General features: G+C 43.2%; 1 protein-coding gene across 5 annotated transcripts in view; it reads left to right on the plus strand.

Annotated features, from left to right (window-relative positions):
- NUP93 (nucleoporin 93) overlaps positions 1-15,499 on the plus strand; it is a 119,007-nt gene that overhangs the window by 13,606 nt on the left and 89,902 nt on the right. For 3 of the 5 annotated variants that reach the window (XM_044911434.1, XM_044911435.1, XM_044911436.1), the window contains exon 2: positions 13,380-13,572. In XM_044911434.1, the coding sequence (XP_044767369.1) occupies positions 13,394-13,572 (179 nt within the window). In that variant the 5' untranslated portion in view covers positions 13,380-13,393. Of the gene's footprint in view, positions 1-13,375; positions 13,573-15,499 lie in introns of all 5 variants that reach the window. The other 2 variants (XM_044911433.1, XM_021705812.1) reach the window with 1 other exon arrangement.

Raw genomic sequence — 15,499 nt, forward strand, 5'->3', positions numbered from 1 at the left:
TTTATTGAAGACAGAGTGTAGATACAGACAGTCTGAGAGACTCAGAAAGGAAAGAAGAGTGAGTCTCATCTTTGTTTAGGGGGTGGGGTTTTTATTGAGGATTGAGATCTGTTGTAAGTGTCTTTTTAGGCATCTGGGAACTGGTTAAAATGGACGAGTGTTTAGGTGTCCTCCATAAATCACTTATACCCTGGAGCCAGGGGTCTTGGTGAGGCAGTGGTCTGGAAAACATACATGACGCCCCTGCCTGGTCACTCTTTAGATGTTATCTAGATGTGCTGGAAGACTGCAGAGAAACTCCTTGACCTGTGCAAGGGGACATATGTTATCTGTATTATAAGGCATGTGTAAGGTGGAGGTGCAGGTCCTAGCAAGAGTAAAGGCAGCAAAAAAAAGTAGTCTTTCATAGGGTCCCTTCAGTTTCCCTATCTCAATTAGCCATTCTTGGCAAAGTTTGCAGAAGGTTATTCTGTCAGTCAGTGACTGTGGTGGGGGTCTAGCTACTGTTTGAGGACACTGTTGGAGTTTAAAAAAAGCTACAGAATGCTTTAAGCTTCAGGGTCTTTGGGGGTCTAAATATTAACACGATAATGTAGAACAAATAAAGGAGAGAGATATCAGCAAAATGGCAAGCTAAGAGGTCCTGATGCTTGTCCCCACATAAAAAATAGAAGAATAACCAACAGACAACTACATATTGACAAAAAAAGAGCTCCAAAGTGAAATAAGGAGGCTGCAGAAACCCCATGGAGAACCAGAACTGAAGATTGGCCACATGGAAAACTGTAAGGCAGATAAATGAATGGAGTAGGAAAGAATTTTGGTGAGGGGAGATTTTGTGGGATGGGTGTTGAGGAAAACCATCTGCTAGGCAGGACTTGAACTGGTGGTAAAAAATAATAGCCAAGGTTTACTGAGTAGTTGCTATGTAGAAATGCAGCTCTTTTTCCATTTCATAGGTGGGCCCAGCAAGAATAAATAACTTGTCCACAGTCACCCCACTAGAAAGTGGAGGAGCTGTGGAGCTCAGGGGTACATTTTTCCCCTTTGGGAAAAATGGCATGAGCAAGGGCATAAAGCAAGGCATACATAAGGATGGTTAGGGGCCCAGTAGATTGGGTAACTGTTAGATAGGGTTTCATCAAAAGCATCGCCTCATCTGGATCCCTGTGAGTGCAAGGCTTGGAGGGCTTTTGAGCAGGAGCAACATAGGGAAAGTCCTGGAAAGATTGAGGCGGCCACAGCAAGCAGAGTGATGTGGAGAGGGAGGAGCTTGAAGACACGTCCTAGTGTCTCTCAAGAATTTGGGTTTAAAGGGATGGAAGTCTGGCCTCCTGTGATGGTGAGGAAGATAGAATCAACAGTTAGACTAACTTTATTGTGATAATCATTTCCCAATCCATGCAGAAATATATGTTACTCTGTATATCTTAAACTTACACGGTATTATGTATCAGTTATATCTGAATAAAGCTGGGGGGGGAAAAGCAATAGTTAGAAGATGCTGCAAAAATACAAGTATCCCTTGCTATGTAAATCTGTTAGGTGATGAGAGTTTGGATAGCAAGTTTGGAGAGTGAATGATGTTCCCATCAGATGAATATAAAGTATTTGGTTTCCTGAGTTTGGGTAATGAGGAATACCTACCCTTTCTCTCAAAAAATGTATCTGCATCTTGTTGGTTTTTGAGCCTGGAGAGTAGAGAATACCTGTAAATAAAGTCTGAGGTCATGTGCAGATGTAAAGGAGAAGGGTGAGTTAGAACCCGAGAGAGAGAGAGAGAGAGAGAGAGAGAGAGAGAGAGAGAGAGAGAAGCCAGGGGACAGAGAGGAGGAGCTGAGGAGGGGGCAGGGTGGGTGGATAACTGCATTTTGAGACGTCACACGTCCCAGGTGTGACAGTTACGTGCTGGAGTGGAAACGCGTAGGCAGTGCCTGGAAGCTCTGGGTTAGAGTGGGAGTGTGGATTTGATAGTCATTGCCATTGAGGATTTGGGGCCAGTGGTGAGACAAACACACTGAAGCAGAGGGTTTAGAGCAATTTAGAAATTAACAAGTTATTTAAAATTAGACAGGGTCACATATAGCCATGGAAAAGAATTCAGACTGACAGAGGGGTATAAAATGAAAAGTCCCAACTCTTCCCTTTGCTTTCTGGAGGCGATGCTAAGTTAAGTTTCTTTTTTTTTTTTTAAAGATTTTATTTATTTATTTGAGAGAGAGGATGAGAGGAGAGAGAGAGCACATGAGAGGGGGGAGGGTCAGAGGGAGAAGCCGACTCCCTGCTGAGCAGGGAGCCCGATGTGGGACTCGATCCCCGGACTCCAGGATCATGACCTGAGCCGAAGGCAGTCGCTTAACCAACTGAGCCACCCAGGCGCCCGCTAAGTTAAGTTTCTTGCTATGCTAATGTTTCTTGCTTTTCTGTGAATTATCTGTGAACAGACCTTAAGTGTATAGCTCAGTGTATTTTTACGTATTCACTCGTGACTACCAATCATACTGAGATATGGAACATTTCCAATACCCCAGCTTCTTAGAGTGAGCTGCCGTAACAAAATACCATAGACTGGGTGGCTTCAATAGCAAAAAGTTTATTTTGCCACAGTTCTGGAGGCTGGAATTCTTGAGATCAGAGTCCCAGCATGGTTGGGTCCTGGTGAGGACCTGCTTCCTGGTTTTTAGATGGCTGCTATCTCACTGTGTGCTCACCTGTTCTTTCCAGGGTGAATGCAGTGTAGGGGACTGGGTGGGAAGGAAGCCCTCTGGTGTCTCTTACTGGGACACTAATCCCTTCATGAGGGCCCCATCTTCATGAGCTCATCTAAACCTCATTACCTTCCAAAGGCCCCTTCTCCAGATACCACATGTTGGGTCTTAGGGCTTCGACGTAGGAATTTTTGAGGGTCCCGTTACAGCACCCGGAAAGTTCTGTTGTGCTCCTTTCCAATCGGTCGCTCCCACACCGTAATAACTAGTGTTCTGATTTCTAGCACCATAGATGATTTAGTTTTTCTGTTCTTAAAATCCGTTAAATGCAATCATGCAGTATGTTTGGTTTTTATTTATTTATTTTTAAAAATATTTAATTTATTTATTTGACAAAGAGACACAGTGAGAGAGGGAACATAAGCAGGGGGAGTGGGAGAGGGAGAAGCAGGCTTCCCGCTGAGCAGGGAGCCCCATGTGGGACTCAATCCCAGGACCCTGAGATCGTGACCTGAGCCGAAGGCAGACGCTTAACAACTGAGCCACCCAAGTGCCCCTGGATTTTTAAATAAATCTGGCTGCTTTAGTTAATCACTGTGTCTGCAGAATTTATCCATAATCCATGTAGCTGTAGTTCCAGTCTCTTCTGTTGCTGTGTGATATACCAGGGTATGAATATACCACCATAAAAATCCCAAATGAGAGAATTCTGTATATATAGTGGTTTTAAGATTATTTGGTGGTGGTGGAGGACTCAGACTTTTATTAGAATCTAATAAAAGCTGTAGTGCTTTTCTTATATTAAGAAAAACAGTATGCATCTATTTCCAGAGGGTCCTAGTGCCTTTGATGTTGGTTTCATGCCCTCAGGACAAGAAGCCTTCCTTGGTTTACAACAGGGCTTCTCAGCCTCTGCACTGTTTGTATTTGGGGCTAGATAATTCTTTGTTCTGGAGGCTGTGCTGTGCATTGTAGGATGTTTAGCAGCACCCTTGGCCTCTGCCCTCTAGATGTCAGTAGCCTGTGGCCTGTCTCCCTGAATTGTGACAACCAAAAATGTTTCTAGATTTTGCTGGTGACCTCTGGGAAGGCAAAATTACCCCCAGTTGAAAAACATTGGTTTAGAGAGAAGAACCAGAGCCAAAGACCTTTTAGAGACTATCTTGGTGATCTTCCCCTGCTTATGCCAGTTGTAAGATGGGGCTGGTGTCAGTCCTTAGGTTCTATATATACAGATAATTTCCATCACCACTAAAATGAGGCTGCTCCTTCCAAGGACACATGAAGTGAGTTTAAAGACTGGCTTAAAATATTCTGCATTTGTAGATTCTTCATGAGGAGCAGGCTCTTAGAAATTACCTGAGCCAACCCCATCATCTCAGTGGTGATGAAACTGGAATCCAGAGAGGGGAAAGGGCCCACACTAGCCCCAGGGTCAGAGGCTGGTGTGGGGCAAAGCCAGGCTGCGGTGCACAGTTCTTCCATTCCAGGCCCAGCTTCTACTCTGCTGTTGGACTGGACAGCCTACTGGACAGCTGAGAGTTTATCAGAAAGTTCCCTATGTAGATACTCTGTGTTTCTCTGTAATGCCAGGTTGCTCCTCTTTGCTCATTGGAGATGAAATACAAGTGGCATTTTATGTATTAGGAAAGCTGATAACTGGGCCTTCCATAACTGCAAACACTGAATCACCCAAGCCAGTGCTAGTACTGAATCGCCTAGGTCTTTAATTTCTCTTCTGTCTGGGATAATTTATTTTAGTTCTTTGCTTTCTCCAGAAGTCTACCTTCTGAATAATGATTAGATCCAAGTCTCTTTTACTTAGTCTCACAGGACTAGAAAGAATTCTCCACAACAGATTTTTTTTTCATCCTTTTCCTAAAGGCGGCTGAAACAATAGTATCTGTTAGGATGTAATTTTCTCTTTGGTGGTTGTTATAAATGACAGCTGACAGATACAGCAAAAAATGGAATGATACAGTCATCTAACCATAGTTTACATTTTCAAAAGAAGAGAGGAGAGCAGAATCAGTCTTAAGCTTTTGATACCTTGAGTGAGGCCTTACTCAGTAATCTTTGGTGTTGAATATTGAACACTTTTCTTGTGTTTTAATCCTGTAAAGTGTAATTAATAAGGTTTGAGGGCAAGATTTCTACTCAAAATTTAGTGCTAAATTTCTTTTGAATCACATTTTCCCTGTGGAAATTTGGAGTTCTAATAAAAATCATATTTGATAGTGGGTAATATACATTTAAAAGTTGTAACTGCCTTCCAGAAGTTCTTACTGAATGATATGAAGTTGTGTTTAAATAAGTTATAATTTGGTATCAAATATTTGCTAGAAGATTTTTGAAGCAGAGATGTTTATAATTAAATGACAAAATGTTGCCAAATTGGCAACTTTGGAATAAAAACAAAAAGAATGTTTTACGATGATATAAATCAGTAGAGTTTATAAAATCCTTTCTGTGTATCATCAACCCCTTGAAGTAGATAGGGATTATCATCTCCTTTTTATAGATAAGGAAATTGAGAGGAGAGATTTAGATTTATCCCAGGGGTAAATCGACCCACTTTCAGCTAGTAAGTGAACATTGTAGATTCAAACCAGGCAGTTCAAAGTGCAGTCTTCTGTTTACCCATTCTGTTTAAAAAAATATGTGTGTGGGGCGCCTGGGTGGCTCAGTTGGTTAAGCGACTGCTTTCGGCTCAGGTGATGATCCTGGAGTCCTGGGATCGAGTCCCACATCGGGCTCTCTGCTCGGCAGGGAGCCTGCTTCTCCCTCTGACCCTCCCCCCTCTCATGTGCTCTCTCTCTCTCATTCTCTCTGTCTCAAATAAATAAATAAAATCTTTAAAAAAAAAAAATGTGTGTGTGTATTTTATTTATCTTACTGTCGCATTAAAACTTCTAAAAATAATTGTAAAAGGAGTAACACTGTTAGTTGTATATTTTTAAGAAAAGAGGTATAACTAGCACCAGTTATTTCCTCTGAAATATATAAAAAATCCCCTTCCCCCTCTGACAGCATCCATAAAAATATAGCAATGCTAAAAGTGCATTTTTTAGATTGCAGGATCTTTGTAGTTGAAAGAGGTAATATTTGGTGTGTGGTAAGATTAGAATTTCACAATGAGTACTTTCAAGTATTGCCTGAGTGTATTGAAATTCTGCAGGAAAAATAGTTGGTGTCATTTCCCTGCGCAGTCAGTGAACTGAGAGAGATTCCTTTAACACTGAAGGAAAGACAGATGTCCTTGCTATTTCTTTTTGTCTCTTTGTTACCCCTTCATATTCCTTGGATAACTGTCCTGTTTGGATTGTGGGTGATCGATAAGGAAAAGGAAAAATGCAAATGGGTTTGATATGTTGCACTGCCACTTGAAAAGAGCAGAGAGATCCCTCTAGCATTCTGTGCATTAGGTCAAAAGAACGTTTCCTGGATAGATTTCATTTACAAAACAGATTTCTTCCCCCAAATATAGTCTCTAAATAAGCAGTTTAAAGAGGGAAGGGGAATGACAATGGGCTTGTTGTGTTAATCTTTACAGCAGTGTTTTCACTGCTCAGGTCTAGTGAGGGCAGCTCTGCTGGGGCCACAGAGCCAGTAAGTGCTGAATCAGGATTTACTTACCAAGTCTATATCAGATACCCTAGGCAAAGCAGGGCTTGGCGAACTGTATAAACCTGTAGGCCTGAGAAGCTAACAAGGGTTTTTACATCTTTAAATTGTTGGGAAAAAAATCCAAAGAAGAATATTTTGTGGCAAGTGAAAATTACATGAAATTCATATTTGACTGGCCATGATTAAAATTTTATTGGAGCACAGCCATGCTCATTTGTTCACAAATTATCCACTTTCAAGCACAATTATGCAGTTGCAATAGAGAATGGCCCCGAAAGCCTAAAATAATTTGCTGTCCAGTCCTTTACAGAAAAAGCTTGCTGACCCTTGCCCTAGGATGCCAGTCTCAAAGACTAGAAACTGGAAAAGAGTTTGGTAGACAGGTCTAGGATGGGTGGCTATGGGGCTCTTTCATATTTAACTTTGTTTTCTGTCAGCTTTGAGGCACTGAAGGTGCTAATTTTGGAACTATATCCTGGAAGTCACATGGGCTTATGCCAAGAGAACTAGTGCATCACAGCCATTTCTGAGATGACCCAGTGGTCTTTAAAGCACTCAGTGGTTCCCCAGCTTGGGAGCCCACAAAGCCCTGGGAAAGTGGGAAGACGTGTTCTACTTGTGGCTGATGAAGCTTTAGAAGAAAAGACACTAATGAACTAATAATTAATACCAGAAAACAGATGTGTAGACATTTTAATACAATAAGCATGAATACTGTAAGAAACTAAGAAACAGACCATCTGCAAAATCCTGAAGGGGCCACTCTGAGAATACTGATGTAAAATGGTCTAGAAGTGTTGAGCAATTTGAATATTTAATTATCCATTTGCAAGGGAAAAATACTCTTGGTGTGTTTGCTTCACTCTCACACTACTCTGCTTCACCACTATAGAGCTTCACTTTTGACACCCGATGTGTGGGTTTTCCACACATCAGGCAATTCTGAGATTCTCTGCACACCAGCTGGCTGTTAGAGTTTAACTCACTTCTGACACTGTGTACCTGGAGACAGCATCAGATCCCACCACCTAAGGGTTCAGTCCCACAAGACTGTGCACCCCCCGACCCCTTTTCAGAAGCCAGTCAGAAGGCCAGGTTGTCACTTGTGCTTCTGAGCTACTGGCTGTAGATGGGAGGTTCCCACAAGCCTCTCTTCAGGTTCCATTAATTTGCTAGAGAGGCTCATAGAGCTCAGAGAAACATTTACTTATGTTTACCAGTTTATTATAAAGAATACACATGAGCAGTGTGATAGAGAGGTAGGGGTCTGGAAGGACCCTGAGCACAGGAGCTTCTGTCTCTATGGAACTGAAGTATGCGCCCCTCCCAGCATGTGGTCCCCAACCCAGAGGGTCATCAAATCTCATTGTTAAAGAGTTTTTGTAGAGCTTCATCTGCAGTCCCCTTTTCCTTCCCAGAGGTTGGTGGCTGGGGCTGAGAGCTCCAACTCTTTAATCATTTGGTCCTTTCTGGTGACGGGTCCCATCCTGAGGCTATCCAGGCTCCCATCCCACTCCAAGTTACCTCATTAACGTAAGCTCAAATGTGCTCAAGGAGGCCTCCTTGTAAGTTACGAAAGACTCATAACCTCAGGGTATTCCAAGGGTTTTAGGAGCTTTATGCCAGGAACTGGGACAAAGACCAAATTTTTTATTATACTACACTACTCTTTTCTGGCTTGATTAAATATTTAACATGGTTATATTGAGAATGTGAAAATCACCATATTTTTCATAATTAAGACACATATTAATAGCAAGTGAACTGAAATTATTTGATGCATTTTTGCTCTGCCTTTTTATCTAGTTCATTTCATCCTATATGCAATTTGGAGATTTTTTTTTTTCCCCTCTCATTTAAGAATGTTTATGTGCCTAGAAGGGGCAATTTTTGGACACTGAATGACAGACAGGTGAGTGCTGACTAATTTGAGGAAATGGAAGTCTGCTCAGCCCTTGATTTTAGCTGTAGGTAGAAGCTAGCTCTCTAAAGCTGTGGGCTTTAATTTTTTCTCTGCTTCGTTTTCTCAGCATCCTCTACATATGGTGAAGAGATCTCGATTACGGAAACTTCTAAGAGCATTCCTTATTTCCAACATCGTGGGGTGTCCTACTGTAGCCTCTGAAAAACCATGGATTATTATTTTTCATTTTGGAAGTAACTTTTTTATTGAAGTATGATACACAGAAAAGTGCACAAATCCTGAGTCCAGCTCAGTGAATTTCCTCAAAGTGAGCACACTGTTAAGCAGCACTCAGCTAAAAAAAACTCCAGAGAATTACCAGCCTCTCAGAACTCTCCCTTCTGTCACATTGGCCCCCTTCCCCCAAGAGTAACCAATCTTGCTTTCTAACAGCAGGGATACCTTTGCCCTTCATTTTAAAGCTTTCGTTTGCTCTGGTGTTCGAGGAGGTCTAGGGAGGCTCAGTAGGACTTCTGCTAAGTGGCATGGGAGAGGTTTGATGCCCGGGACCTTGGTACCCTGTGATGCTCTCTGAAGCACCTCTCAGTGTTTCCAAAGGCCTCTTCGGTCAGGCTTAGTCATTGATGGCAGAGGAGCCCTAGTGCTAGCCCTTTCCCTTCTAGCCCCAATATTGCTGCACTGACTGTTTCACATTCGGCTTCCTTGGTTGGGTCCTCCATGTGGCTTCTTCCTGGCTTCCTCCTCCATAGCTCGTCAAGGGTACAGCTGGCGTCCAGTCTCTGCATGTGTCCTGGCCAGATTTTCCCACACAAGGCTTAGACTTCATTCCCCCCACTCCCAAGTTCTCTCTTGGACAAAGCTAGTGAAGTTATTTTCATGATCAGCTTTTAGTATCTTGAGTCAAAACTGGTATTTGGTTGGTTTAACCCATATATTTTATGGCTAAATTAGTATTTATTTTGTGGAGGGGGTAAAAATTGTCCTTGTATTTATGAAATTAATCATAATTTAAAAATTTTAATGAAACGGGATGATGACTGCATCAGAGTATAGATTCGGAAACTTTAATAACTTTTTTATAAATTAATTTCCACTGGCTGAGTTATAATGCAGGACAGATACAGTTTTTCCCAAGTATTGTATTAAATATATAGCTCTTTTCTCTCAGACAGACATGGAACAAGCTTATTTTCTACTCTGAAGTTGTATAATGAAATTCTTTCTATACGTATATTTATTCTTTTGGTTTGGAATTCTGTTCACCTGAAAACGGGTTTGTTTGTTTATTTTCCTCTAAAATACCATTGGTTTTCGTCTGGGTATTTAGAGGGAAAGTACTAGTCTGGACCAAGTGCGATCTGAATTCATGCCGTTTATACTGTCATTGCCTTATGCTGTGCAGCCTCAGAAATGTTAAGTATCAGTTGGTAGTTGGAAGGGAATGTTTTTGCTCTGGTCTTTGCTTGCCCGTGGGTGCTGATTTGGCAGGAGAGTGCAGGAAGCCTTCAAGAAGAACAGACTCTCCACAAATGGAAGAATAAAACTCCTATTCATTCAACAAATGAGCACCTACTGTGTGCTAGGTGCTGTTCTAGAAGCTTGGGATACATCAGTGAACAAAAAACACACACAAAAGCCCTGTCCTGTGCAGCTTGCATTCTAGCAGGGATGACAGTAAGGGAGATGAGGGGTACTAGGGGTGGTTGCAGATTGCACTCTTAAATATTTTTTTCTAGGTTGGCATCAAAAACAGAGACAGGGAATCAGTTAGGAGTGTATCTGGGAGAGGAGCATTCCAGATAGAGGAAACAAGGCGTACAAAGGCTCTAGGGCAGGAATGTGCCTGACCGATTGGGGGACTGGCATGGAGGCCCCAGGGTGACTGGAGCCCAGGAAAGGAAAAGGAGACAGGGCTGGAGATGAGTCTGGGAGGTAAGAGGAGGTAAGTCTGCTCTTTAGGGCTTCACTCTGTACAAGAGGTTTAAGCAGAGGAAGGATCCTTTGAAGGGATCACATAGACTATAGGAGGCAATGGCTGAAGCAGGGAGGCCAGGGAAGAGGTGATAGTGACTTGAGTGGGTGGAGGTGGTGGGAAGAAGTAGATTCTGGGTGCATTTTGCAGGTAGATTTGAAAGGCTTTGTTGGTCTGGATGAGTTGTGGAGGCTTTCAAGGATTTTGGCCCAAGCAGCTGAGTAGTGGCAGCTCCACACTGAGAAGACCGAGGAGCAGGTTTTGTTGACAAAGATTAGAGCTCAGGGATTGATGGCTCAGTCAGTTAATCGGTTAATCGTCTGCCTTCTGCTCAGGTCATGATCCCAGGGTCCTGGGATTGAGGCCCCACAGTGGGCTCCCTGCTTAGCAGGAGCCTGCTTCTCCCTCTGCCCCCCTCCCCCTGCTCGTGCTCTCTCCCTCTGTCTAAATAAATAAATCTTTAAAAAAAATCTTATTTACTGGATCGTATTAAAGTAAGTCATGACTTTTATTTTGCATTTATTATTTATATTCCACTCCATCACTCTGTAAGTCTTTGTATGGGCAGGTCATTTGAGAAGTTGAGCATTTCCTTTGTCTGAATTTATCTGGCATGGATGCAAAATGTTAGATGTATTTCTTTTTCCTGTTTTTTCTTTCTTTTTTAAACTTAGAAAAGTTTGTTTCATTCAGTTCTTTATTCGCGGAGTTCTAAAATTTTCCTTATGAAAGAGAAACAGTATTTTTTTGTCTTTTGGCTCTGTTAGACAAATTATTTTTATCTTAGAGTAAAAAGGGGTAGGGGGAAGAGGCAGCATATTACTTTTCTTTCCCCTTTCTGGTGAGCGACCGTGTTTCTGTTAGTAGAATGTTATTGGCCCTGTTGGTTTCTGAGGAAAAGCATTTCTCTATCAGACAGGAGCTGTTGTTTAAAAATACTCATTGCTGGGCGCCTGGGTGGCTCAGTCGTTAAGCGTCTGCCTTCGGCTCAGGTCATGATCCCAGGGTCCTGGGATCGAGTCCCGCATCGGGCTCCCTGCTCGGCGGGAAGCCTGCTTCTCCCTCTCCCACTCCCCCTGCTTGTGTTCCTGCTCTCGCTGTCTCTCTCTCTGTCAAATAAATAAATAAAATCTTTAAAAAAAAAAAATACTCATTGCTTTCTTCTGTTTGGGAGAATGTGTTCCTTGTTCTGCCATCCCCATTTCCCCACAGGTAAAGATGGCCAGTTACAGCCTCATTCTACTGGGTCAAAACAAAACAAAACAATGATTATCTAGAAACTTTAGGAAGAGAGTTAGTGTGTATGTTACTTTTTGTCTATAAAGATTAAAGAATACCCAAGTGTTTTTATGTTTACCCAGCTGAGCTATTTTTGTTTTAACCTTGTGCCTTTACCTTTAAAGTTAATGTCTTTTAATGTCCATTTGAAAAAGTCCTCATTCTCCTGCTGTGGATTTATGTTGATAACCATGCCCTTTTAACAATAATCTGTGCTTTATAGCTGAGATATAATTATATATTATATCACCATTGTAACTACCATCGTAGACCAGTGGTATTTCAAAGGTGCAGTAGAAGGCATGGGTTTAAAACAAAGAAGAAAAGTATAATCCAACAAGAGCTACTATTTAAAGGATTTTAGTTTTTTCATAAATAATTTTGCTAACCTTTTAACAATGTCAGTTTTTTTTTTAATGATGGTGATACTGTTTATGTTCTGTTGATTTAAGTAGTGGTAGAGTTAAAAACATTCTCTTGGTCAAGAATCTTATACAAGGATGATACAGTGTATATAAGATTCATAAATATGTAATGTCCTTCAAATAGCAACACTGTTCATAGGACTTTACTCATTCAACTGTTGGAGAAACAGGTGGTCTTGTTAATATTTATGGTCTAGAAGCCAGCTGCTATTTTTATTAATATAATTATTAGTAGCAATGGCATTTATTTTTCTTTCTCTTTTTTTTAGAGAGGGGTTGGGGAGGGGCAGCGGGGGAGGGGGAGAGAATCTTAAGTAGGCTCCACGCCCACCATGGAGCCAGACGAGAGGCTCGATCTCACGACCCTGAGATCGTGCCGTGAGCCAAAATCAAGAGTTGGACACTTCCTGACTGAGCCACCCAGGCGCCCCAGCAATGGCATTTCTAAAAGTAGTAGGTGTAGGAACAATTAAAGTCTCATGTCCTGAATGTCATCTATAACCAGCAGCTCTCTGCTCTCAGTAACCTTGTAAACTAAAGAATGTGTGAATGGAGACTTGAAAATTAATTTTATTTATTTATTTGTTATTCTTTTAAGATTTTATTTATTTATTTGACAGCGAGAGAGACACAGCGAGAGAGGGAACACAAGCAGGGGGAGTGGGAGAGGGAGAAGCAGGCTTCTCGCTGAGCAGGGAGCCCAATGGCGGGGCTCGATCCCAGGACCCCGGGATCACGACCCGAGCCGAAGGCAGATGCCTAACAACTGAGCCACCCAGGTGCCCCTTGAACGTGAATTTTAAAAACCTGTCTTTTATGTTAGTGAAGGAGCAGATGTGTGAGAATAAGACGGGATTAGTCAGGAGACCTCTGTACCTGTGTCCGTCCAGCCACATTGCCGGCGAGAATACCCTGGGCACCTGACAGCTCTGTGGACTGGAGTTGCTTCTCCTGTCCACTCAGGAGCCTCAGTAGAGTTGTTAAGAATCATGTGAGATTAGGGCCTTATAAATTGCCCCACCCTCTCTGGATGGTGGGGTTTTTCTAAGAAAGGTGGAGGAATAAGAGGTGCAGGGTGGTTGTTGTTTGAGCCTCCCAGCGGTTGCCACCGTGGTTTCCATTCCTTGTCAGCTTTGAGTCTGTGGAAGGAGGCAGGAATTCTGGTCTGTATAGCTTAGTATCTTTGCATTTGTTCTGGTGGCAGGAATCAATCTTGGGGTTGTCAATATGCACAGAAATGATCTATTTCTTCACAGTCTGACTCATTTTCTCTGTCAGGCCTGTTCTTGGGCTCTGTTCAGGAACAAATCCTGCTTGTTGGTGAGCTGTCTCCTTGTCTGTTTACAAAAAGTCCTCGTGTTCCGTTTAGCTTATAACAGACTCGGGCAGCGTTCGAAGCCTGTCCTCCCCTTGATTTAGGTCTCTTCTTTTCCTCCCCCAGCTAGGATCTGCAACTCCAATGGATACTGAGGGGTTTGGTGAGCTCCTTCAGCAAGCTGAACAGCTTGCTGCTGAGACTGAGGGCATCTCAGAGCTTCCCCATGTGGAACGGAACCTGCAGGAGATCCAGCAGGCGGGCGAGCGCCTGCGTTCCCGTACTCTCACACGCACGTCCCAGGAGACAGCAGATGTCAAGGCGTGAGTACTGGTGGGGAGGCAGCGCTGCTACTGGGTGGCTCAGGGGCAGGATCCGATTCTTCTTTTCCTCTCTTGAATTAAGATGCAGTCTGTAAATGACAGACACAAACCTGATTCTTGGGGATTCCGAAAGGTTTTTTATTTTATTTTATTTTTTTTTATTTTAAAGATTTTATTTATTTGACAGAGAGAGACACAGCGAGAGAGGGAACACAAGCAGGGGGAGTGGGAGAGGGAGAAGCAGTCTTCCCGCCGAGCAGGGAGCCCGATGCGGGGCTCGATCCCAGGACCCCGGGATCATGACCTGAGCCCAAGGCAGACGCTTAACGACTGAGCCACCCAGGCGCCCCCCGAAAGGTTTTTTAAACAGGTCAGCAGCCTTGCTCTGTCTCCCTGCCCCCAGGTTTTCCAGCTTGTCTGCCTGACCAAGCTGTGAGCCCGTATCACAGGCAGAGATGATCAGGATGGGAAAGGACGAAGAGCTTTGTCACACAGAAACCCGTTACCATAGTTCCTGATTGACTTTGCTGACCATTGGGTCATAAATGGCCCCTGTTACTGTATTAGTAAGTGTGGTTTACACAGATAAATGTTACCTTCAAAGCCAGGGAGCACTCAGAGATGAGCACACTTTTTAAATGCACTCGGAAGAAATTGATGAGCAGTCAGTGATGAAAAGCCATCCAAGTGAGGGGTGATTCTGTCTGGTCATCATTAGCGATCCCAACAGCTGCTGCTACAAGGCCTTGGACGCGTAGTGCCTGCCAGGTGACCATAGAACGGGAGAGTGGGCAGCCCCAAGAGTGCAGCTGAAGAAAAGTACTGGCTGGCTGGCCAGTGGCTTCTGCTGCTACACAGCATCAGCAGTGGGCTGTTGATTTCACAGTCATGTGTTGGGGGCCCAATCGCCAGTTCTGGGCCATCTCTGGGGCTACAACCATGAATTAGGCATGGTTCTTGCCCTCAAGGAGCTTGTAATTTGGGGAGACAGAAAAAAAAAACTTGCCGCTTTCCATAAGAAATGTGATTTACTGATGACTTATGTGTCAGAAACTTGGCTAGACTTCAGAGTTTGCTTAATCCTCACAGTGAATATTAGGACTGTTGTCCCCTTATTACAGTTGAGCACCTAAGGCTCAGAGAGGGCAGGTAACTGTCAGGTCGCACAGCTGATGAGTGTTGAGCCAGATCTCCAACCTAGGAAGGCTGACTCCAGAGCACATGCTCTTTTGGCCCCGATGGAAGGGCCAGGGAAGGATGAAGAGGTGCCAGTACTTGTGACCTCAGTGGGTCTGGAAAATCACTGAGATTCTGCGTGGGAGATGTGGGAAATTGTCAGTCGTCTGCTCAGTCTTCATTGCTTGAACTTGAGAAAGACCTAGGTGCTGATGTTTCCACAGGGACGTTTATTTTGGGTTTGTAATAAATGTCACAAGAGTGAGCATAAGGTCTACATTCTTTTCCCAACTAATCTTGAAAGCTGAATGCTTTGGCTGCTCCGCTGAGTTAGTGAGGATGTTGTGGCAATTCTTCTGTAGGTCTCTCCAGAATTGTATTTTTTTAGATACTAGTTAGTTTTGGTTCCATCGGTGTTGGCGAAGGCACATCAGAGGAACCCTGGCAGGGATTTTTTAAATTTTTTTTTAATCCAGCCAGTTGCTCCCCTACACCATTCCCCAACACCCCTGCCAGCCTTTAGACATCTCTGCTTACTTGTCCTCCTGCAGGCTCCTTTCTGTTGCTGCTGACTGCCTGCAGTTAGCCTCAGTCTTGAGCACGCCAGGTCTGTGCTTGTGTGCAAGGATGCTGCCGGAGCAGAGGGACCGTGGTGCCAGCTGAGTTGCTATAGTTATAATTTAATTGCATCAGCTTTACAGCCTATTAAGAGCAAAAAGGGAAAATGTTTTCTTGGTAACAATTATCAGTC

This window comes from Neomonachus schauinslandi, chromosome 16, assembly GCF_002201575.2.
Source record: "Neomonachus schauinslandi chromosome 16, ASM220157v2, whole genome shotgun sequence".
Taxonomy (NCBI): Eukaryota; Metazoa; Chordata; class Mammalia; order Carnivora; family Phocidae; genus Neomonachus; species Neomonachus schauinslandi.